At 43.9% G+C, this 16432-nt stretch overlaps 1 protein-coding gene across 1 annotated transcript in view; it reads left to right on the top strand.

The window, feature by feature from the left end:
* Positions 1-16432, top strand: part of sec23ip (SEC23 interacting protein) — a 190730-nt gene that overhangs the window by 8420 nt on the left and 165878 nt on the right. Inside the window, exons 2-4 of the mRNA XM_072479346.1 lie at positions 453-991; positions 9848-10049; positions 13492-13685. Of these exons, the coding sequence (XP_072335447.1) occupies positions 453-991; positions 9848-10049; positions 13492-13685 (935 nt within the window). The remainder of the gene's footprint in view (positions 1-452; positions 992-9847; positions 10050-13491; positions 13686-16432) is intronic.

Here is a 16432-nt window from a genome sequence, read left to right as displayed (position 1 = left end):
CTGAATTACCCCATTCACATCAAACTTCAATCATCACAAAACCACACTTCAGAATTCTGTTTGTAAACCCTTATCCTCCTATTTCAAAAGTTGCCACAATTTTATTCTTTGACCGTGCCTCCCTGATTCTTTGACAGTGGCTTCCTCATTATCCCAGCAGCTACTTTTGTATCCGATTTCTCTTCCACCCCTTTCGCTAGTAGCCTTTGATATTCTGCTGTGTTAAAGATAGTCAAGTGGCAGTAGCGATTAATAAGTATAGATTTGTTCATGAGTGCAACCAACATGTTTTCTTAAACTAGTTGCTTGTTAGATCAATAAGGTAATTAATTATAACTTTAAATACCCTGAATTACATTTATAACCAGAAGAAGTTAGAAAAATACAATAGTTAATAAGTATTTTTTTTAAAAAAAGACTGATCTCTGTTCTGCTGTTGTGTTTTCTGACAGATGAATCGACAGATGTTGGTGAGGAGGATAGTTTTGTGGGACAGACTTCTGCTTCCACAAACCAGCCATCAACATTTAGCTATTTCACTCAGACTGCGACCAACAGTGATCCGTTTGCGAATATTGGACATCATCCTTTCACAACAGCATCACCATCAGCAGGGACAACTTCAGTTCCAAAGGCGCCAGCTGAAGTACCCCTTGTATCTACAACTCAATCTGCTCAGGATCCCTTTACATTTCAGAGCCCCCAGTCTCAGTCTGGCTACATGATCCCCCCAATCTCTCAGTATGTTAGCACAACACATCAGAATACTCAGCATGGAGTTTCCTCATCAACTGCTTTCACATCTGTCTCACCTCCTCAGACACACCATAATTATAATCCTTATCGCCAGAATTTACAGAGCAGCCGGGCCAGTCCCTACTTTACATCACCTCAGTTGCAGCAAAGCCAAGGTCACCAGCAGATGCCTCCTTTTCAGTGTACTACCCCCGCCAATCACCTTTACCAAACACCACCAACGTCTCCACCACAGGTAAGTTGAATTGATGCTTAACTGCCAAAATGCTTGTTACTGTTTGTTGCATTAACCATGTAATGCTCTGTTTATTCACAGACTGTCTGGAAAATTATTCTCCAGATCCAGCATCGTCCCTAGCAGTGGAATACTTGTATAGTAACTCCTTTAGCTTTTCTTTACTGTCCAGATTGAAGTCCATCAATATCGGCTAGCTTAATAATGGTTATTTGATTCACAGGTATAAGTGTGACAGACATTATGAAAGTGTGACACTTATATAGTATAGATGCACCCTCGGCGCATCATTTCCCTATGTTGATTAAATAGAATGAGAATCATTTTTTGAATAATTTGGGCCTACCACAGATATTATCTTGGGTTCAGTGGTACCATTCACTCCTGTAAAAGGTCTAAGTGATATTTTTCTCTGGGAATTGGCTCACACTGCCATATATCTATTTGTATGGTAAGGGACCAAGGGTGTAAACATTGAACTGCTTTGCAACCTGAACTGGATCTTTGTGTCTTTCATGTGTATTTCTTCACTTTCTCCAAAAATAGACTTGAGTTAATACTTAACTGTGTTGAAATGCAAGTTGTTTTATTCTGCAGTAGGGTATATGTGCAGAACAACAGCTATGATCTGATGCTCTTAGCCATTGTTAATTTTATGTAACTATGATACTCCACTTAAGATTTTTGAGCATCGCTGATCAGAAATTCTTCCCTCTACAGCCTTCTGTCTTCTTGAAGCACTCGATTATCTGACTTTTTCTTCATAGATAATATTTTATTTCTAAAAGTCTGGCTCCAGTTTTAATGTTTCATCAAAGCTTGACTCCTTTAACTGCCTGTCCTAATCCCAGTGTGGCATAACTGGGCACTGTTGCTTCACAGCTCCAGGGTCTCCGGTTTGATTCCTGGCTTAGATCACATAGCTGTGTAGAGTCTGCATGTTCTCCCCGTGTCTGTGTGGGTTTCCACCGGGTGCTCTGGTTTCCCCCCACAGTCCAAAGATTGCAGGTTAGGTGGATTGGTAATGCTAAATTGCCCTTAATGTCCAAAAAGGTTAGGTGGGATTACGGGGATAGGGTGGAAGCGTGGGCTTAGGTAGGGTGCTCTTTCCAAGGGCTGGCTTCCTGTACTGTGAATTCTATGATTCTATGAATATATTATGCAGTAACAGTAGGTGTGAACGATCACTAAATGTCAAATTATTTTTATTTGTTTACAGGGTGTTGGTTTAAGTGCCTTGTCTAAAATTTAATACACACAAGATAGCGCTACTGTCATGTGATCGTAATCTCTTTAGTGCTAAATTTTTAACATTTATCACATCAAATTCCCCTCTGCAGGGGGATCTGAGACTTGTTGAAAAGGGCACATAATGATATGACTCTTTACCTAATAAGTTTGAAGAACCTGAGGTCAGACCGTGCGATTTTAGACCAGAGCTTGTATTTAGTATATTAAATTCAATATAAAATCAATAAAGAAAGCAAAATAGTGGGGGGAAGAAAGATGGGTTTGAGAGAGAGAAATGAACAAAGTGGTTGAAAATATATTCACATTGTGTAACTTTAAAATTCCAGTAATAATTAAAATCTGAAAGAATGAGAGTCCTAGTCCACACTTATAAAAGTAGATAGTCAATGCTGGAGAGGTTGCTCAGCAGTAATTAATACTTGCCATCTTACTTAAAATTAATTTGCACTTGTGGAGAAGCTCTAACCTTTTGTGGCATATTTAATCATTATCACATAAGTACTACAGTGTCACACTATTTCATGTATTTGAATGATGGTACTCTTTTTTAAAAAAAAAAAAAGTTTTATTCAAATTTTCATACAATACCAACAACAAAATACAGAAAGAAAAGAACACCCCCCCCCCCCCCCCATATACATAAATAATAAATTAACAGCCTTCATCAACACAAAAGCAAATATACACGCCCACTCAAGAAAAACAAACCAACACCCCCCCCCCCCCCCCCCCCCCCCCCCAGGGTTGCTGCTGCTGACCATCATCTAACCCTCTGCCAGGAAGTCTAGGAATGGTTGCCACCGGCTGAAGAACCCTTGCACCGATCCTCTTAAGGCAAATTTCACCCTCTCCAATTTAATAAACCCCGCCGCATCGTTGATCTAGGATTCCACGCTTGGGGGCCTCGCATCCTTCCACTGAAGAAGAATCCTTCGCCGGGCTACCAGGGACGCAAAGGGCAGAATACCGGCCTCTTTCGCCAACTGCACTCCTGGCTCCCCTGCAACCCCAAAGATTGCGAGCCCCCAGCCCAGTTTGACCTTGGAACCTACCACCCTCGACACCGTCCTCGCTACACCCTTCCAAAAGTCCTCCAGCGCTGGGCACGCCCAGAACATATGGGTGTGGTTTGCTGGGCTCCCTGAGCACCTAACCCACCTGTCCTCGCACCCAAAGAACTGACTTATCCTTGCCCCAGTCATGTGAGCTCCGTCCATCCTCCCCGGGACAAACCAGTGGTTCCCCCGAATCGGGGACCACACCGAGGCCCCCACCTCTCCCTGTGACGTCTCCATTGCCCCCAAATTCTGAGGGTAGCCGCCACCACCGGGCTTGTGGTATACCTCGTTGGAGGAAGCGGCAGCGGAGCCGTCACCAGCGCCTCCAGGCTCGTGCCCACGCCACTCCAGCCTCTTCCATGCCCCTCCGTCACCCACTTACGCACCATCGCCACGTTGGCGGCCCAATAATACCCACAGAGGTTAGGCAGCGCCAACCCCCCTATCCCTGCACCGCTCCAGGAACACCTTTCTCACCGTCGGGGTCTTCTGCGACCACACAAACCCTATACTGCTCCTATTAGCCCACTTGAAGAAGGCCTTGGGGATCAGGATGGGGAGGCACTGGAACAGGAACAAAAATCTCAGGAGCACCGTCATTTTAACTGACTGCACACTACCCGCCAGGGAGAGTGGCAGCACGTCCCACCTCTTAAACTCCTCCTCCATTTGCTCCACCAGTCTCGTGAAGTTAAACTTATGCAGGGCCCCCCCAACTCCTAGCCACCTGGACCCCCAGGGACCTGAAACTCCTCTCCGCCCTTTTTAGTGGGAGCTCACCAATCCCCCCTCTCCTGGTCCCCTGGGTGAACAACGAACAACTCGCTCTTCCCCATATGGAGCTTGTACCCAGAGAAATCCTCAAACTCCCTGAGAATCCTAATCACCTCCGGCATTCCCCCCACCGGGTCCGCCACGTATAACAGCAAATCATCAGCATAGAGCGACACCCTATGTTCCTCCCCACCCCGCACCATTCCCCTCCAATTCGTCAATGCCATGGCTGGGGGCTCAATCGCCAGCGCAAAGAGCAGGGGGGGCAGGGGACACATCTGCTTCGTCCCCCGGTGCGACCGAAAATACTCTGACCTCCTTCTGTTCGTGGCCACACTCGCCACTGGAGCCTCATACAGCAGCTTAACCCACCTGACAAACCCCTCCCCAAACCCGAACCTTTTCAGCACCTCCCACAGGTACCCCCACTCTATCCTATCAAAGGCCTTCTCTGCATCCATCGCCACCACTATCTCCGCCTCCCCTTCCACCGCCAGCATCATTATAACATTCAAGAGCCTCCGTACATTCGTATTCAGCTGTCTCCCTTTCACGAACCCCGTCTGATCCTCGTGAGTGACCTGCGGCACACAGTCCTCTATCCTCGTGGCTAAAATCTGCGCCAACAACTTTGCATCTACATTTAGGAGTGAGATCGGCCTGTATGACCCACATTGTAGGGGATCCTTGTCCCGCTTGAGGATCAAGGAGATCAGCGACCGAGACATCGTCAGGGGCAAAGCCACTCCTTCCCTTGCCTCTTTAAAGATCCTTACCACAGAGGGCCCAGCAGGTCCTCATACTTCTTATAAAATTCGACCGGGAACCCATCTGGCCCGGTGCCTTCCCCGCCTGCATGCTTCCTATCCCTTTGACCAACCCAACCAACTCCCCCAGCCCCGTCACCTGCCCCTCCTCCACCCTCGGGAATCTCAACCGGTCCAGAAAGCGGCCCACCCTCCCTCCCTCCAGTGGGGGCTCGGACCGATAGAAGTCCCTGAAGACCCCATTCATACCCACCCCACTTCGCACCATGTTCCCTCCCCCTTCCTTAACTCCACCGATCTCCCTAGCTGCCTCTCACTTCCAAAGCTGGTGCGCCAGCATCCGGCTCGTCTTTTCTCCATATTCATATACCACCCCCTGCGCCTTCCTCCACTGCGCCTCCGCCTTCCTGGTGGTCAACAGATCGAATTCGGCCTGGAGGCTACGCCGCTCCCTAAGCAATCCATCCCCGGGCCCTCCGCGTACCTCCTGTCCACCCTCACCATCTCCCCCACCAGCCTCTCCCTCTCTCTCTTCTCCCTCCTCTCCTTAGGAGCCCTAATGGAGATCAGCTCTCCCCTGACCACCACCTTCAGCGCCTCCCAGACCACCCGCACTTGGACCTCCCCATTGTCATTAGCCTCCAGGTACCTCACTATGCACTCTCTGATCCGCCCGCTCACCTCCTCGTCCACCAGCAACCCCACCTCTAAGCACCACAATGGGCGCTGGTCCCTCTCCTCCCCCAGCTTGAGGTCTACCCAATGCAGAGCGTGATTGGAAATGGCTATCGCCGAGTACTTAGTATCGTCCACTCTCTGAATCAGCCCTACTCATAACAAAGAAGTCAATCCGGGAATAGGCCTTGTGGACATGGGAGAAGAATGAGAATTCCCTGGCCCCTGGCCTCGCAAACCTCCATGGGTCCACCCCTCCCATCTGGTCCATGAGCCCCCTCAGCACCTTGGCCGCCGGCGACCTCCTCCAACACCACCTGCTCGTTCAGTCCCCAGGTTATCAGCCGGATCAGGGAGCTTCCCACCTGCCTCCCCTGCCTTCTAGCCATATCCCATCCTAGGCCAGCCATGTGCCCATGCCCCCCGCACGACCCGTTCCCCACAGCGGCAGACCCTCGCCCCGGCCTCCTCTACCGACTCCAGCTCCCCCTTGGCCATTCCAGCAGCAACCCAATTTCCGCCCCCCCCAGCTAGGTCCCCCCTCGCTGCATTGCTCCCCCCATTGCACTCCCGTAAGTCAGCTGACTCCTGCTGACCCCAGCCACTCCCGTCACTCCCTTGACCCCTCCCAGTTTTGGAATGATGGTACTCTTGACACACTACTGGTACAGTAAAACCAATGGCAAGCAGAGCAACTTGAACATGAACTTCCTGATTTCCATTTTTTTTTTTTACATTTAAAAAATTTTTTAGAGTACACAATTAAAAAAAAAAAAAATCCAATTAAGGGGCAATTTGGCGCAGCCAATCCACCTAACCTGCACACCTTTGGGTTGTGTTGGTGAAACCCATGCAGACACGGGGAGAATGTGCAAACTCCACATGGACAGTGACCCAGGGCCCGGATTTGAACCCAGGTCCTCAGCGCCGCAGTCCCAGTGCTAACCAATGCACCACCATGCTGCCCCCTGATTTCCATTTTAAATGCACATGTACAGACTCTGAAATGGCTGTCTGATTTACTCTTTAGTAACAATAAACACTGCGCTTCAGCATAATTCTTTCTGCACCATATAGGCCATTGATGCGTGTTGCAACCACATGTAGGGCTCATAGGTCAGATTTGGCTGTGTTCATTCTAATGATCTCACTGAATGGCATAGTAGTGATGGGCAACCTAGTTTAGTGGGTCGCATGAGTGGCCCTCCTTCACCTTAGCGGGCCGCAAGTTTGAAATCAGGTTTGTTCACTAACCATGACCCCATGAATAAGATTAAAAACATTGAGTATTTCATAACAAGTTATATAAAGAGTCATTTAGAGGTTAATAGAACCATCATTACCTTCAAACGGAGAAGCAAAATAAATATTTACATTTTGGACACAAGGGAGGACAGGGCTTTCAAGTCAATGTTGTGCGCAATCAGTGTGCACTTGCCCTGGCTTTATGTGCATATCACTTCAGTCATACCAGGAGGAAAAAACTACACAGACAGAAATTAGAGGAATGTGGCAACCCTGTGCCTGGGCAATGGTCAACAAAATGTCTCGTGGGCTGCAGTCACAACCCAGATGAGCCACATGTGGCCCCCAGGCTGCAAGCTGTCCACCACAGCTCTAGGAGCTAATTGGCCAACCGCTGTTCCTTCACTTCTAATGACCGCTGTGTACGCTCACTCATGAAAATGGTGATTGGCGTAGTACTAAAGATTGTTGACATGCACAAAATGATCTTGTTTACACTTTCATAGAGTACCAGAACAGAAATTCTTCTCCCCACCATCTCCTGTCTTCCTGACTTCATTCTTCACAGTTAATAACTTCTAGCCTGACTCCAGTGTTAATGTTTTGTCAAAACCTGACTCCTTTAACTGCCTGTCCCAACTCTAGAGTGGAATTACCCCGCTTAAGTTGGCAGTGACTCCTGCTGAGCTTAATAGAATTAATGCACAAAGTGAAGCACAAAACTTTAACCTTCAAATCTGAAATTCAAAAAACTGTCAGCTCAGATACACAATCTATTTTTTGCATTTGTGTTATTTTGTTACGGGAAACGCTTAAAAGATATTTTCAAGCAACCTTAAAAGCAGTTACAAATTCCACAGACATTTTATACAGTTTACAATTTTTCTTAATGTACTGTTTCTTGCCCAAAGGTAGCCACGCTGTCACATTTGCGTGTTTCCAATCTACTGATCATTTCCCAGTGTCCACAGTTAACTTCATATCGATTCCCAGTACCTCACATTTCTCAAAGGGTCATCTGGACTTGAAACGTTAGCTCTTTTCTCTCCCTACAGATGCTGCCAGACCTGCTGAGATTTTCCAGCATTTTCTTTTTGGTTTCAGATTCCAGCATCCGCAGTAATTTGCTTTTACCTCACATTTCTCCCTGGTCGCCTCGAGTGTCAAGGGATAAATACTTCCAATTTAACGGAAAATAAACCGAGCCCCGCTTTTGGCATGTTTAACGGGGTGTTTTCCGGTGCTTGCAGCAGCGAGTACGACCCCCACTATCAAGCGGGACTCTGCTTCTTTTGTGAGCTTTGGCAAGGAATGCCTCACCGAGGCTGCACTTAGACTAATTTCCTGCACTAACGAGCTCAACCCATAAGTGCAGGAAAAGGAATGGTGCCCCGATCTCTGAACCCTCCACTGTGGCCAACGGACCCACCGCCCCCAAACTTACCAATTGGAGGTCCTCAGGGACCCCCCGCACCTCAACTCATAAGGGCAGGGAAACCCCATGTTTGATCCCCGGCATGGGCAAGGTGCCACCTGGGTGGCATTGGCAGTGCCAGGGTTCCACCCAGAGCCCGACCACCAGGGGGGGCCCTGATTTCCTGGGAGACAACCCTCTCCCCCAAGTGCCAGTATGCCTGGTCCCATTTGTAGTTGTGGTCTCCGAGGTGAGGACGTTAGGTCCCACACCTTGGCTAACTCAGACATATTCAAGCGAGACAAACTGCTCACTTCAATATGCAAATTAGATTGCGACGCCTTGCAGGATCTCATTAGATGTCACGATGCATAGCCAGCATCATAAAAATCGCGAGATCAACCAGCCTCGTCATGTCCTGAGTCGGTACATCGAGGCCGATAGATCATACGCTATAGCTTTATTGCTTATCGGAACTTTCATTCTTGAATCTGAATCATTAATTTTGCCTGATGTTGAAGGGAATTATGCAGCTATTCGATTATAGTGTACTTTTTAAAATGTGTTCGTGGGACGTGGGCATCGCAGGCTGGGCCAGCATTTATTACCCTTCCCTAACTGCCCTTGGGGGGGCAGTTAAGAGTCAACCACATTGCTGTGGATCTGGAGTCACATGCCGGCCAGACCAGGTAATGGCGGCAGATTTCCTTCCCTAAAGGACGTTAGTGAACCAGATGGGTCTTTACGTCAATTGACAATGGTTCCATGGTCATAAGTAGACTTTTTAATTACAGATTTTTTTATTTTTTTCCTATTTATTGAATTAAAATTTCATCTGCAGTGGCAGGATTCGAATCTGGGTCCCCAGAGCATTACCCTGGTTACTAGTCTAGTGTCACCACCTCCCCTCACATTCATGAGAGACCAGGTGAAGACTCTTGGAGTTATGAACAAGGCCGTTTTTACTGGCTGTAACTGAGTGAACGACATTCCAAACTGGTATGCCAAAAAGTCCTGACTCAAGACAGATGTACTTTTGAGATTTGGTAACAAGAAATTATCATATACTGCTCATTTATTGCTTGTTAACTCATGTCTCGATTAGGTTTACATCATACATAGTATAGGAGAACAAATAACAGATTGCAACAAGTGAATACTGAATTATGATATCCAATCGGTGCAAAGACACGTACATGCTGTCCCCTAACATCACCAGCTCTCCATTATCAAGAATGTGGGTATCAATCATCTGCTTGTCTGACTTATAATCTATTTCCCAAGGTGAAAATGCCTACTGCAATAACGATTCTGTATAATTTTGTCTTCTTTCCTAACACCAGTACAAATGGTGGAAAGATCCCACATTGTTTATTGCCATCCTTGATAATGACCATCTGTGATTCCTTTTCCTGGGCCCCAATCACCAGCAGGATGTGTCCTTGGAGTGTTTTCCTTACAGCTTGCAATTTCAGCTAAAAGCTTGTGTGATATAGAAATGTTTAACCCCTTCAGTGCTAAATGGATAACTATAGTTCCAAATTAATTCTGATATAATTTATTGCCCCTCATCTCCCAGGTTAGCTATTATTTTCTGATGAGAATAATGTTTTAATTGTGCTTGTACAAAGTCCTCTCAAAAGTATTGATCGATTATACCCTCTCATTTCAGGCAACTGTAGGGCAGACTATGTTACCACCTCCTCCTTCTCAACCTATATCCACAGCAATACAGCCTTTACTGAATTTGCCGTATAACTTCTACGAATCTGTGCGACCCCACTGGTTCTACTGTAAGCTGGTGGAAGGTAAACCAATCTGGATGCCATTCAGCTTTCTGGATACAGCAGAGCTGGAGGATATTTTCAACTCCAGTGAGTAGAAAAAAAAACCTATTTGTCTGATTATAAGGTTGTTGTGTATCCAATATGTTTTTCTCTGACTAAAGGTAACTTCACTCCAGTAGCTTATGTCCTTTGTGACTCTTGCACATTTCCATTATTGCCCAGTATCAAGTTGCATTCTGTTACGAATGAGGTTGAGCGGTCTCAATCAGGTCCAGCATGATTGAATTGCTTTTATGTGTTGATTTTAATTTTTCTTTACTGCAGAAAATTATTCATTTGCATTAAAACCGATGTGCAGTCGTCCTAACGTTTTGTATCTGCTGCAAGAGTTTCACCCTGAATTTCTATTGAAATAAATCATGTGGAATGGTTTTGGAATCTTTTGTTTCCTGTAGTTTTTTTTCCTCGACAAACTGTAGATGTACAACAAATGAGTCATTTGTAACCATACCACAAATTAAATATTTTCAGTAGTTTGGCCATTTTAACATTTCTTAACTCTGTCCTCATGAAGTTAACTGATCATGGTTAGCTTTGTGTTTCATGTCGGTAGCCATGTACGTGTGATAGTAACTGGCTGGTGTTAGTAGTGTATATAACTGTGGTAGCCATAACAGTGAAGTCAAACTTTGCTGTGCTCAATAGCTACTGATGGAGGTGAATTGCAATTTGGAACAGGAAAATTACATTTAACTTATCCATTCTTATTGCCAGACTGGCTAATTTTAGTTAAATGAGATAAATAAGCACAGACTAGATTATCAGATCTGGGACTTTTTTGATGGTTTAATACGTTATCAGGCACATTTTTCCACCAAGCTGTCAGGATTTTACACTATAATGGAATTTAAAGATCATTCTTTAGAATTATTAATTAGGGAAGAAAAAATACATGTTTAAAAACTGAAAAGTGTAGAAACAATGTGTATTTATGATACAATTCAATCTAGTATTCTCAAATAGCTTGTAAAATCGCTAGTAATATTTTTCAATGAAGCTTTGAATATGCTACCAGTCTAATGTTTGAAGCATTTAGTGTGAGAATGGATTGATATTGAACTAGCTAAAAGTCTAATTCTCCAAAACAATGCGTTTTGGACACATCCAGTTCCAGGATGATAAAACTTTAAGAATTGTGAAGCAAAGTCTCAAGGCTTCTGTTTGGATGGTGGTAGTTGCTGAAAAATACCAAAAATAGACTCCAGTTTTACTCTCCTAGAGCTGCAGCATGAACCTGTTGAGTACAAAAATGCTTTTTTTGACCATCGTAGCCAGTGTTTGTATTTATTGAATGTATACACAATGCCTTTGATTTGCGACCCATGTGGACTAGAACAAAGTCATGTTTTGCTGCTTGCTAACAATGTCAGTCAGCACAAACTTGCAGATTAGTCCCTTGTCATAGTCTGTGTTGACTGCTGTCACAGCATATTGTCTTTGTAATTTAATTTTTATTGTATTCATTACAGTTCATTTATAGTTAACAATGGGGAAGTCCGAGGGATGTGACGAGTTTCCCCATGATATAAGCACAACTGATAAATAGAATAAAATGCATACGGGAGAGAATTAAAAAAAAACTAAGTGCTGAACTACCAAATGGAAAATCTAAATTTTGAATTCCAATCTCACCTGTTCGTCATTGAGCTGCTTCAAATGTTGAGCTGCCTTGTGTTACTGTGTAAAGGAAAGATAAGGCAGTGAGGGAAGCCATCTTGCACCAATGTGTAACATTATCTTAACCAGGCAAGTGTCGCATACCTAAATGTTCATGCTGGGAAATTAAAGGAAGTCTGCTTTTTTCAGCTTCTCATTACAAGATAATTGAGGAAAAGCAAAGTGATTTGGCCCACTTCAGTTGAGTTATCTGGGAAATCATGGGAACCAACTATCTTAAATCTGCTTGCAATATCTAGTTGGTTCTCAATCCAGGGTCCATTATTACACTTATCTAAAAGTCCATTCCATGTGGATAAAATTATGTTTCTAAATTTCAGTTTTACTCCTTTTAAACAATGTCACGTTTCCTTAATCATTCAATTTAGCTTGAAGTAACTTTCTGGATTTATCTTTTTCACACTACTTACCTTCTTTAAGCACCTTTCTAATACTTTCTAAGGTTGAAAATGCAACATTTTTGAGGTATTTGCACATCAAGTTTTTTGTAGTTTGTTTTCCTTCATTATTATTCACTAGTTAGAAGGGAAGAAATAAATTAAAAGCTAACCATTGAGAAGGAAAAAAAAAAGACATTCAACCAACAAACATGACCAAAATGACAGGCCCAAGAATTTTGAAAATAATGTGTTGCTCTTTTTAGCCTTAGTCTATTGGCTCTGATTACATCACCTTTGCTCACGAGTCGCCAGGTATCTTTATGATACCGCCACGTGGTTCAAGTTCAGGTTATAATTAATAATACAGCACACCGCTTAGTAAGGATTAAAACAAAGGTCATTTATTATATACAACAAGCAATATTAATACCCTAATGCTACTTTCTATATAATAAACCTATCACTACTGGCCAATACTTAACTTAGGAAGAGCCCACCAGGTCAGGGAAACGAATGGCTTGTCCAATCAGATCTGGCCCACGGGATTCAAAAGGCTGCTACAGGTCGGTGGCTAGGTGTCTTTACCGGATAGCGATCGCTGGATTCAAACTTACTGTTGCCGGTTGCTGTTCTTGCGAAGGTCTCGAGCAGGCGAAGAGGAGAGAAAGAGAGATCTGAACTTGGCCCCTCACTTTTATAGGGCCCAGGGGCTTCCCGCCTCCCGGGGTGGCCCTTGACCCTGAGTCCCAAGTGATTGGATTTGTCCCCAATCCCTGGGGTCGATGTGTCCAATGGTGAGGCGATTCCTCGATCGGGGGGTGGTCGTTCACCTGTCTTTGTTTCGGCTACTGCAGGCGCCGACAGGTCTGGCCCAGTATTCAATTGCTAATATGTTGCAATTGTTCCCGGGGATAGCCGATTTAACTGGATGTCTGAATAGATGGGCTGCAAACAGTCCTGAATGCAACTGCAAATACCTGGGTTGATGGGCTGTTGATAGCCCTGAGTATCGATCTGGGCTAACTTCCCCAGAGACGAATATGCAATACTGTCTGCAGCTGCCTGCTTGTGTCTTGTTAGCTGCTTTTTCCAGCAGTCTTTCGGGTTAGCCATTTTAAACTGGATTTTGGCCAGATTAATCGGAACGTAGCCATTTTACGTGGCTACAAATGACAATGTGGAATTCTTATTTTCGGTTTTGTTTTGATCGTTATCCAGATTATTTTTATAGCCTTGAAATGTTTGCAGGCACAGGGTAAATGCCATCTAACCAGCTTTGTCACCTGCCTTTTTTTCATACAAAAGATACTTTTTCGCAATTGTGTAACTGTTATTAATAGTACTTCTTTTGCATTTGTTGACAATTTTTAGTACAAACTCTAAGGTAACTATTTGTGATTTAAAACTTTCAGTCCAACCAGATCCAGAAAATGTGATTGTGTCCACTGATGGAGGCCGCTATGACATTCAGTTGTACGATCGTACACGGCATGCTGTGTACTGGGACGAGGAACCATCTGAAGTGAGACGCTGCACGTGGTTTTACAAGGGGGACATGGACAGCAGGTTTATTCCTTACTCTGAGGAATTCAGCGAGAAGTTGGAGGTACAGTATCCCAGAGAGCTATACTCTGCTGTTGTTTAAAATGAAATGAAAAAGTTTAGCACCTGCCAGCAGTTCTGAGTCAATAATTTACAAAACACTGCAAGTGTCTTGGACCAAAGAGTAAAACAAAAAAAAATCAACATGGCTTTGTACTTACTCTAGTTACGTTGACATGGGTTGTAACATTCATGCCTTAAGCTGCAACTCCCCTTTATCCTAGGAGCTTACTATAGGGCAATCTACAGCTGTCCCAATGAAAGGAAATGTAGATCACCCAATCTCGAGGGTATCCAAATGATTCCACTGTACTTTCCCAGTGATTCAATCTATGTATTTTAGGACAGCCTGAAATCCTGTGGGAACACTTGGATGACCTATACAGGATCATGCAGGAAGTTTGCATGGATTGCTCCTACTGCTAAAGGCTGGCCTTCCTGTAAAGTAACCAAAATGGCAATGACAGTAGCAAATCTGATGCCGGTTTGCACATGGTTATCCTGCATTTAAAAAAAAACCAACAGTGTTTGACAGGGACGGTCATGTGAACCTTCCCAGTTTCCTTTCCAATATGCCGTTGTCATGAGAAACCTGCCAGTTGATTTTTAAAAATCAAATCTTTACCTTGTCCATGCTTGATGAAAATATATTTTGCACTTAAGTGACATAGTTACTGATGACATACTTTGATAGCATTTATGTTGTAAATCTGCCAGAGCGAATCAAGCTGTGAATTCTTGATAAAATAACTAAGGTATTTTATCGAATCCAAGACTGAATATACTGATTTTAAAATTAATTCCAATAATTACCTCCTGCCTGCTAAACTTAAAATTGGGGCTAAACCCTGGAGTTACCAATTTTCATATTGCAGTTATGATGTGATGCATGCAGCCATTTTCCTTACTTGGCCCAGAAAGTGAGCAGTATTCACCCAGAGGGCACCTTCAATTGCCCACATCATGTACAGTGCTAAAGATGCATATTAATTATTTTAGTGATAGAATTTTATGAAGACAGTCTTGCTTATTTTTGCATTGAGTATTGTATTTCTTTGCAAAATTGTTCTGTTGGCTGAACCTGTGAGATTGTTTCAGACAGATTGCGACACTTGTTAAATACAAGTAATGGGCAGTGGACTAAGTGCCCACACATGAAATGCAATCAAGAGTATCGACCTTCCAATTTTTGACTTTGCTCATAATAAAATAAAAACCAATAGCTGGCAAAACCAGGTGGGAGCAAATACATTTTGTAAGGGCCCTTCTGTTGATTCCCCTTTCTTTATTTTTGCTGTTATCATTTTATTCACATTCTTTTTAAACCTGACAATAAATTATGACTCCCTGGGCTAGTGCGTTGTCAGTTCCAGCCCCAATTGACCCGGAATGTTAACACGATTGAAATCAATAAATAATTCATAGAAAAACCACCCAAAGCCGTTGGCCCTAAGCTGCCAATAACTACAGTCACCAGGTTTGTAAATGTTTATTAATGGCAGTAACTATTAATAAATATGCAGCAAATTAACTATAATCTAATTCCTAACCCCCCCCCCACTTAAACTTGCCTCTCTCTCTCTCTCTATATATATATATATATATATATATATATACACACACACACATATATATATATATATATATATGTGTGCATATATATATATATTTAAAATATATATATTTACACATATGTATATATATGCACACACACAGAAGAGGGATATAAAATGAAAAGATATGCGTCTTTGTTTCAGATGGTTGTTTATAGCACGCCGTCCTTCAAGACTTTCTTTCGGTTCGAGATTTGTTTCCAGTCTGTAATGGTTTCACTGTAGATCCATTCAGGTCTCTGCAGTTTCAGAAATACCTGTTCTGGTGAAAGCACAAGGGAGCAGGCCCTTTTCACCGAGTGTCCAGGTCTCCAACTCTGCTTTCCTTAGGTCTCTGAAAATCACTCGGGCAAGACCCAATCACCCCCTGTTACCGGCTAAATACGGCCTTTTGGCCAATTAATTGGAGACCAGTCAACCAATCGAGTCGAGCCCCACCTATCTCTCAGGTGCCAAAAAGTCTGAGTTCTGCTGTCCTAAAGCTAGAAGAGTGTTCTATGCTGTAACTTTTGAATTCCTCATTTCACCTGCTCACATGAATCAAAATGATAACAGCGAAAATAAAGAAAGGGGAAAAGGGGAATCAACCGAAGGGGCCTTACAAAATGTATTTGCTCCCACCTGGTTTTGTCAGCTATTGGTTTGTATTTTATTACGAGCAAAGTCAAAAATTGGAAGGCCGATACTCTTGATAGCATTTCATGTGTCGGCACTTCTTTAACTCCACTACCCATTACTTATATTTAACAAATGTCGAAATCTGCCTGAAACAAACTCACAGTCTTTCTGCAGAAGTTGTGGATCCTTGTGTGCATTCCACTAATGTTGCACTATTCCATTGTTCTGACTGATTGGATACTGAAGTAGTCAAAAGATTTCCTACAAGAGTGGAATTTGGCAGGTGCAGCACAGTAGCACAGTGGTTAGCATAGTTGCTTTACAGCTCCAGGGTCCTAGGTTCGATTCGCAGCTTGGGTCACCATCTGTGCGGCGTCTGCACCTTCTCCCTGCGTGGGTTTCCTCCGGGTGCTCCGGTTTCCTCCCACAGTCCAAAGATGTGCAGGTTAGGTGGATTGATGGCCCTTAGTGTCCAAAAAGGTTAGCTGGGGTTACTGGGTTACAGGGACAGGGTGGAGGC

The sequence above is a fragment of the Scyliorhinus torazame genome, chromosome 16, assembly GCF_047496885.1.
Source record: "Scyliorhinus torazame isolate Kashiwa2021f chromosome 16, sScyTor2.1, whole genome shotgun sequence".
NCBI lineage: Eukaryota > Metazoa > Chordata > Chondrichthyes > Carcharhiniformes > Scyliorhinidae > Scyliorhinus > Scyliorhinus torazame.
Note: the sequence above shows the minus strand (reverse complement) of the source record. Positions and strands in the feature narration are given on the sequence as shown.